General features: G+C 39.9%; 1 protein-coding gene across 5 annotated transcripts in view; it reads right to left on the bottom strand.

Moving 5' to 3' along the window:
* UBE2E3 (ubiquitin conjugating enzyme E2 E3) overlaps positions 1–10284 on the bottom strand; it is an 85970-nt gene extending 75686 nt beyond the window's left edge. The window contains exons 1-3 of one of the 5 annotated variants that reach the window (XM_027591006.2): positions 10103–10284; positions 8425–8643; positions 6578–6628 (exon numbers count right to left, since the gene is read on the bottom strand). In XM_027591006.2, the coding sequence (XP_027446807.1) occupies positions 6578–6628; positions 8425–8618 (245 nt within the window). In that variant the 5' untranslated portion in view covers positions 8619–8643; positions 10103–10284. Of the gene's footprint in view, positions 1–6577; positions 6629–8424; positions 8644–9081; positions 9511–9676; positions 10050–10102 lie in introns of those variants that run through there. The other 4 variants (XM_027591003.2, XM_027591007.2, XM_027591004.2 and 1 more) reach the window with 4 other exon arrangements.
* Between the last annotated feature and the right edge of the window lie 2162 nt (positions 10285–12446).

Raw genomic sequence — 12446 nt, 5'->3', positions numbered from 1 at the left:
CATCTGCCTTCGGCTCAGGTCGTGATCCCGGGGAAATCACTCGATCCTGGGATCGAGTCCCACATCAGGCTCCCTGCTCCTTGGGAGCCTGCTTCTCCCTCTGCTTCTCTCTCTCTCTCTCCCTCTGTCTCTCATGAATAAATAAATAAAATCTTTTTTTTAAAAAAAGAGAAAGAATAAAAGTTTAACGAGACTTTTCTTCTAGATTCTAATAAAATGCCAAATATACTTCCCTGTCAAAAGCAGTATAGGAAGAAAAAAATCATTTGTATTTCCCTAAATCTACAAGTGGTTTTATCATGTTTTTAATCTCTACTTCATAGGGAAGATAAGAATGGCAGATCAAGCTCGCCATTCTCAATCTGAATGCCCCTGCACTCAAAGCAAGAAAGATTTGTTGATTTTCTTGTAACTAAACATATCTATCCATCTGTCGTTACAGCAACTCTTTTCAAGGAGGGAGTAAGGTACCAATTGGTTAACTATAGAAAGCTGACAAAACAACTGGTAGTAAACGCACAGTTTTCACCTACTTTCTAACTATATTATCTGCTTTGAACATAATAGGTCCCTAAAAAAACGTGACCTTTTGGGGGGAAAAATATTGTTTTCAACCATGTCATTCTTTTGGAAAAAGTTTTTAGTCACAACAGCACTGGGTCCTCCTGCTGTGCTGGCACATATGAGGCAAATAATTAGGCTTATTGTAATTATCAATTTCCTTTTATAATAGAAACAGGAGCTAAATGCCTTTGAATAATCATACTAAAAATCGTAACTATGAAAAAAAAGTAAAGAATATACAGGATTTTTTTAAAAAGATTTTGTTTATTTATTTGAGAGACAGAGAGAGAGATCTCAGAGGGAGAGGGAGAAGCAGGCTGCCCGCTGAGGAGGGAGCCCAAGGTAGGGGGAAGTGGGGCTCGATCCCAGGAACGTGGGATGATCATGACCCGAGCTGAAGGCAGATGCTTAACCGACTGAGCCTCCCACCCAGGTGCCCCTATATGGGATTTTTAATAGATCTTCTCCAATCCAAAGTCAGTTTTGCCTGGAATTTCTATTTCTGTCAATTTGACAGACTTCAATTTATCTATTAATTTAACAAATCTTCACAAGCAAAACACGGTGTAAAGCAAGAGTTACAAAAATGTATAAGACCATCCTCCTTTCAAAGGAACACAATTGCAGAAGGTAGACAAGTAAATAATTACAGTATACAGCATCATCATACTGTATTACGTGTTTCAGCTGTGTTGAAGTTCGTATTAGCTTAATGAAACATAAAACATCATTTAAAATTATCAGTAATGCCCAAGTCTCCAAAAAAATCCTCAGGATTTTTGAGAGTCTGTGCAGATGCCAAAATTTAATTAATAAAATAGTAAGAACTATCCATCAGTAGATGACCACAATGGGGTGGTAGGAAAAACACCTTCAATGAGAGTAGTTCTATATTTATCTGTTTTAGAAAGAGAGCTTCCAATTAAGATTTAATTTTTGTAAAAAAAGGAGTTCTAAAATTTTTTTTGAAGAGTTGAAAATAAAAGGACTAGATGACTAAAGAGATAATTTCATTTTACAAAAGAGGGTACCTTCCTTCACATAGCACACACTGCCTAATATCAACAAGAACAGCAATCACATGTGTTAAGTAAGAAAGAAAAAAGCAATCTATCTATGTGAAAGGCTTTAAAATCAAGCACTGCCAGGGGCATCAGGGTGGCTCAGTAGTTTAAGCACCCCGATTCTTGATTTCGTCTCAGGTCACGATCTCAAGGTTGGGAGTTTGAGCCCCAAGTTGGCTCTGTCCTGGTCGTGGAGCCTGCTTATTAAGATTCTCTCTCTCTCCCTCTGTCCCCCCAAAATTAAATTAAATTAAAATTAAATAAAATAAAGGGCTGTATAAGCAACCAACTAAGTTATGCAGATATCACGTTATTGTGATTACCTTTTGTTTATTACAAAAAGCTTCCAAAATCACAGACAAGGAAAAAAATTGCTTTGTGTAGATAACTGGCAAACTATATCAATTCAGAATCTAAGTTTTCCAAATACTGATATAATCTCATTCTCAGTAAAACCGCAAATTTTTATAACAGAGTATTTAAAAGGGAAAACATAACTATCACCCTCATTTTAAAATTTTTCATTATAATTTACTTCAGAGAGTCAGAGCATTCCCTATTAAGTATCATTAACCTCATGCATATTCCTTTAAAAGGGATATACTATTTCTTCATCTTTCCCCAATGCCCCCGATTAATTTTTTTACTCAAGTTCCAAGGAACTCCTTTTACATATATATATGTAAACAGACACATATATGTATACAAACACACATATATATACAAACACAAAATTTTGCTTGATGTATTCTCAAATAAATAGGCACTTAACTGCTTAAAATAAAATTACTCCTATAGTACGATGCTGACCCACTGGAGAAAATGCCAGCAAGAGTGGGGGCATGTATCTAAACTGCCTCTCTCCCTTTAATTATGCTGTGGTCACTTTACTGACCCAATTTACACCATGATAAAACTTTAAAACATACTAACTCAATTAATCCTCACAATAAACCTATTGGGGGGGATTATTTTAATCTCCATTTTACACTTAAGAAAACTGAAACAAAGAAATAATATCCTAACTGATCTAAAATAACATAACTAACAAGAGGCAGACCAGGGATTTGAACCCAGACCAATGTTTCTGAAACCTTAATATACATAAAATTCACCTGGGAATCTTGCTGATATTCAGTTTCTGATTCAGTATTTCTGCAGTACAGGAATGTAACAATCTTACCTGTGATGCAGACACTGCTGATCTGAAGATCACCCTATGAGCAGCAAAGCTAGTCTACCCTAGAAAATAGTGGCATGTGGTAGTAACCCGCAGGAGGTACAGTTCACCCACAGTTAGACAATGAGAGCCTTATGAGGAAATCAAGAGTTGCCAGCTTCTGGTTTAGAACTTAATTGCTTCTCGTATTAATTTTGTTTTTAAAAGAAGGATGTTAGCAAAATTTACAGTATTAGAGTACCTTTCAAGTTTGTAAGCACACACATTAATACTGTAATAACCTAACACTATTACATCTCCCTCCAATAAGGCCTTTCCCACAGCCAAAAACTATTTACAAATGCCCCTGAATTTAACTTTAACACAGATTCAACCTCAACATATTGAAGAATAGTTTAAGAGTGTGTATTTGTGCCTTCTCATATATGGAAAGAATTAGAGGTTGAGTTAAAAATCCAGCAACTTCCTAAATGTTTGCCACTTGTGTAAGTGGTTACTGTGAGGACAAAGGCACCCTTTGCGAAACAGAGGGAACATAAATGTCTTAATTGCACATTACTCAACAATTCTAGTCAATCACTTTCTCCAAAAACAGATAGGAAAATGCCCATAACACAACTTCCCTTCATTCTCATTGATGTATGAACTATTTATTCCATAATTTAGAATACAGTATGTAAATAATAAAAATTAAAATCACTACATAAATATCCCTATGTTTAGAATGCTCTGGCCTAAGGAACTCCCAATACCTAAAAACTGAAATGCCATCAAATCATTGGAAATAACATTTTATCAAACTTTCATACTATCAGGAAAAGAAGTATCATTATTATCAAAATATATTCAAACCTGTTTAAAGCCACACACTTAATTCAACAGTTAAGTCTATCCTAAGATCACTCTCAGTGTACACATATTAGACACAGCTATATAACAGTAAAGGAATATATAACATAAGAAAAAGGATATTTTATCAATAAAACACAGGAAGGGAGGAAGGGATCTAAGAAAATTCTTAGTCTCATCTGAGTAATTTTGGTTTTGCTGAGTTTTCTTGTATTTCAATCAACTTTTTCCTGAATGTACACAGATATACTTTACATTTCTTCCCTGAAGAAGAATTAAATCTGTCACATACTTTGACAAGCTTGTAAAAATTATTTTCAAAACCATAATGGAATTGATTAATAAGTTACACATGAAAGTCAAACATCAAAGTCAAAAAAGTACTAGGTTTCACAGATTTCAAACAATATGAATTCACACATTTTAGAATTTATTAATATAGAATCCCATTTTAAAGTATAATACAAATTAATAAATTTAAACTGTACAATCACTGTAAAGCTAAAATTCTCACCCATGCACCAAATTACAAGAACACCACAACTGTATCTGATATGAAGGTAAAAATACAACACAAATTCAGCCTTAGCTGTCAAAATCCTAAAATGCCTCCACTAAACACTCAATATTCCAAATCCCTGCTCAAGGACAAGAACTAGATCATCTTCCACCCAAAAAAATTTCTAACACTTACAATAAAAGACACAAAAGTTATCTGGCTATTTTACATGTCAGGCATATGAAGAAAACCGTCCCCAAACTAATAAGACAACAACTTCTCCCAGTTCCCTGTTAAGACTGATATTTTGTTTTTTCTTTAGTCACATAGCCACAAAGAAATTCAAATATTAAAAGAACTGGAGACCTGAAATATGTAATTTGCAATAGTTTACAATCATCACAGATGATGTAGTCCATGCTACTGTTCCCAAGCCCACAGGTTCGCTATTTCACTGATCACTAAATGTGAAGCATTACTTACTGAACTGAAATGAAATATGGTATATAAACAGAAAAATAAACAAGTTAAACTTTCTGCCTCCTAGAAACACTCTACTTCCTCTACAAGAATCCTCAGTGCCCTTGTAGAACCATTCCTGGGTTAAACATGTCTTCAGGAACGGCAACACTACACTCCTGCTCCAAGGGCATTCAACACATCATCTACTGGGCTCTATAGATTTATGCACGTACACTAGTTTGTGCCACTTGTAAGAAATCCACAGAAACCTTTAAAAATATTTGACCTTACATGCAATTTTAAAACATTTAAGAGTTTTGAATTGATAGATTTTTATATCTTTTATAAAGGGAAATATCAAAAGACACTCTGCAAGTTAAGTGATACTTCCAGAGAGCAAATTTAACTTGACCTCACTAAATGGCTACAGATTTGTCACACCAATGAGAAGGCTAGAAGCAATACTTTTATTTATTTATTCTCTAAAGCAGCACTGTTCAACAGAAATGTAATATAAGCCACATACATAATTTTAAATTTTCTAATAACCACATTAAAATGGTAAAAAATAAATTTTTAAAACATTATAACTCAACATATCCAACATTATCATTCAAACATGTAATAGATACTTTTAAAAAATCAATAAGGTATTTTACATTCTTTCCCTCATACTGTTTCCAAAATTCAATATGTATTTTATACTTAGAGCACATCTCATTTCGGACAACTAAAGTGGTCAATAGCCACAGGTGGCTCATGGCTTCATTACTGGACAGCACAGCTCTTAATCTGAGATCTGACATACCACTACCTGTTTAAAATTAGTTTACATTCATGTTTGCCTTTTGAACTGAAATAGCTGATTATAAATATGAGCAAAACTGTTAATTCACTGCATAAATCAGGATCAGATCACCTTATCTAAGAATCTGGTTAATACACACAAGAAGCAATTGAATTAAACCCAATTATATCTCAAGTAGACTTCAGAAATAGGTCTGATCGTCACAAGTGAACACAACTTATACCAAAAATACAGGTAAGACGAGAATACATTTTCATATCAAACCATAACTCTGCCTTATTCCTAGCCACCACTCTCGCTCTTGAGCACATATCTGTATGCAAATTATCTACAAAACTGCTTTTCCTAAGTTTGATGAATTTTAGAAGCCATATAGTCACTGTTGAAAACAGAGCACTAAGTAAGACAAACTGAGAAAACGTTTTACAAACTAAATTGTCAACCAATTACTTTTAATGCACCTTACACCAACCAACAATTTTAAATTATTCTACATGAGTTTCACTGAAATGAATTCCTCCTACAAATTCCAGTTCATTTACTCCTTTTCGTACACACATTTCAAGGACCAAAATTACTAAGAATTTTCCAAAGTAATTAAGACATTTGATTAAAATGTAAATAATTCCAACAATACATTCTCTAAACAACTAAAAGCATTAGCTTAGCACATAAAATTTGTCCTTAAGGCACATTACTGAATAAATCAAACAGAAACTATACTCTTGTTTACTGCATTTACATTTTGTAACACCACATTCAGCAATTTCTAAATTTGGAAGGTCAGTTCAGATTGCACACAAGCAGTAACTTTAAAGCTTAGCAAAATTTTAGAAGTTTCTGCAATGTACTTCTGAATAAACACTCTACAGAAATGTTACAACAGAACAAAAATCAGCACCATTCACACTAATCTCAGTAAGGAGCACAAAATCAGTATATTCAGAAATCTAAAATGTATGATACATACTAAAGAGTATTTTCCCCCAAACTTGTTTAATTCACCTTAGGCAATTTTTATTTAATCCACTTGCAAAGCTGAAGAGAAGCAAATGTAGCTTCTTCCACAGCACACATATCCAAAGCCGATGCATTAATCTCTTGATATTTTTCCACATTTTATAATCAAAACAACAAAATTTATTTCTTACCTGCAGTTAGGAGGAGGATCAAGAGTTATTTCAGCTAGCTCCTTCTGAATTCTGTTAGTGAAATGAGAACAGACAAAAAGGATTTGAGGTAGTCTACAGAATAACCGGGGAATTACACTGCCCTCTACCACCATGCAGTTAAATGCAAGGCTGGCTTTGCCTTCAGTAATGCTAACATGGCTGCTTCCTCTTTGTTCTCAGAGGCATAACCCAAATCCCTTAACAGAAACTTTGCAGCTTTTTTTCTCACTTGCTACTGTAAATAAGTATGACATTCACACCTGATTTGAGAAATAGTCCTCTACTAGTACTCAATAAAGGCTGTAAAATCTATTTTAAAACACTTTTTACCAAAGAAATTCTCTTTTCAAGCTTATATGCAAATGAGACAAGAAGGGAGGAGGGAAAGCACTAGAATATTTGACAATGACTTCAAGTCACTTTTATAGAGGTAAGAATTAACAAGCTATTACATTGAGTACATTAATGCTTTTGACAATATTTTATGTGAGAAAAAAGTTTAAAATTTACAAACAGCTTTACCAGTGAGAAACTTCTAAAAGGACTCTGACATTCTTACTTAACCAATTCTGTTTTCCTTAATCTTAAGTACAGCACTAAAATTGAATAAATTTGGGAAGAAAAAAATAATAAGATATATAGCCTAGTTAAGAGGGAAAAAAGCAGTTCTCTGATTTTATTCAAATTTAAAATGCTTTCAAAACTTAAGATGTTTAACATGCTCCTCAACAGGACTACAGCAAATTGAAGACTCTAAGTTATTTAAAAGTCTGCTTTTATTTAATAAAATATCCTCAAATTATTAATACTTAGTTATCAACAGAAGTGAAAGTCCATAGAAAAATAAAATTACTTCTAAATCACTACAGAACGCAATATTTGAACAGTTTTTATATTTTCTTTTTCCTTTAGTTGTGATCAATAAAAATGAACAAAATGTCAATATTGGTAATGGTATAGACATATTTGATGTATAATTAATAGAATTCATAGATATTCCCCTACTACTACCATTGGCATCCCCTTGACCGAATCAATTTGTTTTTTACCATCAAAGATAATATAAATCAAAAGGAAACAAATGACCTTTCATATATACCCAACAAAATGTTTCTTCTGCTATTGAGTATTAACATGTCAAGCATATCCACAAGTTTCAGAGTGAAGAGTCACAAGCACAATGAAAGTTTTCAGTAGCCACGTGCCACCCAAAATTGTAAATGGCTACTTTTTGGTTTTATTCGCATTCACAAGAATATAAGGCATAACCATAAGTTAACTACAAAAAAGTAGTAACTGAGATGCATGGCTTAAAGTCATGTTTGTAAAATTGAAAGCAAATTTGGAGCAAAATTTTAAATCTTCTTTCAAATACAGCCAAGGTCTTGAATTTACAAATTTTCTAGCAAACATAATCATTTCTAATCATTAAGTTTCATGGAGAAGCGCTGCTGATCTCTAGATGTGTCAATTTCAAAGAGGAAGAGTATGACTCATAAAAAGGAACATCCTCAATGTACCAGCTAATTTGGGCTCACCAAATTTTCCTTGCCAACTCCTAAAACAATCTGTCAGAATGTTAGTCCAAGCTCTCTACTCAAGGACACTCTTCCTGAAGTTACCGAAGTACAGAGTAAGTTCGCTTAAAAGTACAATTCCAGGGAGGTGGCTTATATACCACCTAAAGAATGACAACTCATTCAAGTGCAAATAAAAGTGATCACGAAGTACGTATTTTTGAACCAATGCCACTGATGTAAAACCAACAAAAGTGTCCAACCATTTGGAAGACAACCTGATAATGTCTTAATCCTTTTACACATTACCTTTTAGCACTAGTGGATAACTTAGCAGTGGTTTTGCTAGAGAGTTTGGTGTTTTTCTTCTGCTGGGTGGCAGAAGGTTTTCTTTCTTCCTGTTCTTCAGGCTCTGGAGCGGCTGGGTCTCGCTGGTCCGCATCTGAACTACCACTGCTGGTGCTGGGGCTCTCATCATCGGACCTTTGCCTATCACTGGACATCTTGGTGAAGTTATTTCTTGGAAAACTTTTAAAGAGAAAAGGAGGGGGAGAAAGGAAATGTTAAGTCTAAGAAATAAACCAATGGCATTTTCTTCTCTCAATATTCACCTAAAATCGTATTTTAATGCAAAACACTTCAAAGTGTTCACACTTATCACATAGCAAGGTTACAGAGGAGGTGATGGGTCTCACAACGCCAGCGTTCAAGGATTTACCGAACTCAAGTTAGAAAACCCACTCACATTTTTTTCCATCCCTTGGACAATCTATCAATTGTCTACTTTCTCAGAAGGCATGAAACAGATTTGCCAGGGAACTTAGGCAACGAGCATTAATAACATATGACACACTGTAAATAACAGATCTCGCTGAAAAATGTTAAAAAGTCACTAATAACGTCTAAATATTTACACACTGACATTGGTCAAAGCTACCAAATTCCCTTTCCGAGAGGAAAACATACCCTGTTAATCGCCCATATGCTTATTTAAGGTGGCGATTCCTCCTCTGTGCACGTAAGCCTTTAAATACAACACTTAGGAATTTAAAAATCAACTAACAAGCTGCTCTAGCCGTTTCCACGGCCAGCAGCGAAGATTCATCCGGCCAAGACCGAGCTGCCACCCTGGGAAAAGCAGAATCCAAACTGCACCTTCTGCAAAGCTCCCAATGCCATCAAGGTTCCTCGCTCAATTTTTACATCACGGACCGACATTTTGTCCAAAATAACGAAAAAAAAAATCAGAGGCAAAACAAACAAACAAAGCCCCAAGAAGTGCAACAAATTTCCGCGCCCGCGGAGGCGAGCCGCGGCCGGCGGCGGCGGCCACGCAGCTCCGCGGCCCTTTGTGGGGAGGGCCGCGCGGGGGCCGCGGGCAGCGCTCGCCGCGCCGGGCGCCAAGTGATGCGAGCAGCCCGGCCGGCCCCGCCGCGGCTCGCGGACACCGGCGGCGCGGGCGCCCGGCGCGAACAAAGCTGCCCGCCCCCGCCCCCTCCCCCACCGCCGCCGCCGCCGCCCCGGCCGCCCCCCACGCGGCCCCCCGGCCCCTCCGCCTTACCTCGGCCGCCCGCCCGGCCCGCTCGCGCGCCGCTACGGTGTGGGGGAGGGAGAGAGAAAAAAACCCTTCCTTAAGGAAATGGAGGCAGCTGGGGGGGGGGAAAGGGGGGGGAGGGAAAAAAAGAAGCCGAGGAGGCTCTGGCCGGGGAGTGTGGAACATTGAAAGTCGGAGGGGGTTGTGCAGTGCCGGGCTCCGGCCGGAGGGTGGCGCCGCCCAGCGCCTTCGGAAAAAAGGGGGGGTAGGAGCTCGGCTGGGCGAGGGCGCGAGCTCCCGGCGAGGCGGAGGGGACGCGGGAGACCCCCGCGCGCTGTGGCCTCCCGCCGCCGCCGCCCGGCTCGGCTCCTCCCGGCCGCGCAGTCAGCAAGTTCCGAGGCGAGCGCGGGGGGAGGGGCGGGCGCGGCGGCAGCGCGCGTGCTCGCTGCTTGCCTGGCGGAGGGGCGCGCGCCCCCGGCGCCCGGCGGACGCGAGCTCTTCCTGCGCGTTCCCGCGCGCTCTCTCCGCGCCTCCTTTCACCCGGGGGGCGCACGCGTCCGCCCGCGCGCGGCCAGGACAAAGAGCGCGGCGGGGACCCAGCGGGCTGGCCCCTGCCGCCCTTGGCCGTAGAGCCCGTGCCGGAGAGGGCGGGGGCGCGGGCGCCGTCTCGTGGGGCCGCTGTGCCGCGGGGTGGCTTCCGGCCTGAGCCCGCCTCCGGAACGAGGCTGCCCATTGGGCTACCCGCCCCGCAGGCTGGGGCCGGGGTGCTTTCAGGGCGGGCGCGCCGAGGTCATCGCCAGGGTTGGGCACATCCTTTCTGTCTGCGCTGGGGCCGGCGTGGACCCCGAGGCCCCTACGCCGGGAAGGGCCCTGGACGCGTGGTGGGGAGTCCCCCTCTGCCCTGGAAGGCTGGAAACTAATGGGTGTCGTGAACGAGGCCAGGCACGCCCGCGGAGGACAGCTGCCTCTTGCCCCCTTGGAGCCAAAGGGGCAAGATGAGGTCTAGGGCATCGAAGGAGGAAAAAGGGATTTAGAGACCAAGGGGACCAATATCTGCTTTTCTTTGGCCCTCAGTCTTCCAAAGGGAACAGTCCTTCAGATGCTTTAAAAACTTAAAAATCCAAAACATTATTTTAAATGTTCTGCTCAGGATTTTTTGAAGTGAAGTAAGGGAGTTAGGGGGGCTCAAACCTGACTTTCCTGCGGGGCTATTTTGATGTGCATGCTAGACAACAGTTCTGGTAAAAGAAGCCCTGAGTGATACTGGGTCAGAATGTCCACACAGAAAAAAACTTCAGATAGGGATAATGAAGGTTAGTTTTGTTCTATCATTCTCTTTTACAGTCAGTGTCCAGGTGGACTCTGCAGTTTTTGCCCCAGGCACAAAGTAGCCAGAAGTACAAAAACTTCCTGTTTGTAGCCCAGATCTCCTCCAGCTAATGAGTACTTGCTTCCACTGATGGAGCCCCAGAGGAATTTGTAGATTCCTCTCCCACAAGTGTCCAGGGGCAGGGGTGCTGGGAGAATGTACAGTTCACAGAGGGAGTGAGAATGGCAGCCATAACAGATGAAGCAGACCAAAAGGAAAAAGAAGGAGGAGAAAAAGACTGAATGAGCCAACATATTTACTTATTTTTCCTCCAAACAGAAAAGTTATGGTTGAGGGCTGCTTACAACCCTGAAGAATAAGTTACATTTCTGTAATTTTCCAAACAGTCATGTAGTGAACTTTACTGAGGGCTATGCTGCTAGGTGCGGGACACAAAATCCACTCATTCAAATGCTGTGTGAGACTAAAGCCAGTTCTCTCTGTTCTGTGCCAGAAGCTCCCCGTCCAGAGGGAAAACAGATAATTAAAGTTCACCAGCTTGATAAGGAGGAAGGATACTCTAGTCAGAACGACCATCATGTCTCAAGGGATGGTGAAGAACGCATTGTGTGGTGTGCGTGTTGACAAACATTTTGATTTGAGTGGATCAAAGGGTGCTTGTGGAAAGAGCGTGTTAGTAAAAATATAGACAGACGATCCCCCCCCCCCCAACTTTTACAGTGATGCTACAGTGCAAGCCAGCTAATTTGGAATTTGGGCTTTGTTTGGAATGGGGAGCTATGAAAGAAAAGCTGTATATAGAAGTGGGTTCCTTTAGAAAATATACGTCACAGAAATAGCCTGAAGGTCCAAAGGCCAACTGATGATAGAATTTGGGTGGGGCCAGGAGATTGGGAAATAAAGATATTTAGTTGTGTTTCGGAAGCATCTATACTCAGCAAGGGAACTGGATTCTAATCTCATTCCACCAGGTTTATGTGACCTCAGGCAAGTTACTTGTTCTAACTTAATTTTTCTCATATGTGAAAGAAGCTTGTAGCTAGCAAAGGTTCCAAAGGCTCTCCTGCTCAATAATTCCATGATTCTTCAATGAGTTTGAAGTCATGAAGTCCCAGTCAACATTCATTCAACAGAATATGGTACTTAGGAACTGCCAGATGCTGGGCAATCGGAATAAAACATGGGCGCTGGTCTTATCAAGCTCAGGTAGTGGGACAGTTAGAAATGTAGGCTATGGAAAGAAGTACTGCATTAAAGGAGTGAACAGGATGAGTAGAACGTTATTAATCATCAATCAGTAATGGCATTATTAATTCAGCTTGGGGTATAAGTCATGGGTGTGTTAAAAGAACAGTGAACTGGGCCTGGAGGAATGAATAGGTGATAATATAGATAATGCTCTTGGCAAAGTACCTGACATAATAGATGTTCAATAAATAGATGTTCCTACCATAGTGTTAAAGTCAC

This window comes from Zalophus californianus, chromosome 3 (assembly GCF_009762305.2).
Source record: "Zalophus californianus isolate mZalCal1 chromosome 3, mZalCal1.pri.v2, whole genome shotgun sequence".
Classification (NCBI taxonomy): Eukaryota; Metazoa; Chordata; class Mammalia; order Carnivora; family Otariidae; genus Zalophus; species Zalophus californianus.
This window is presented reverse-complemented; position numbering and strand designations above follow the sequence as displayed.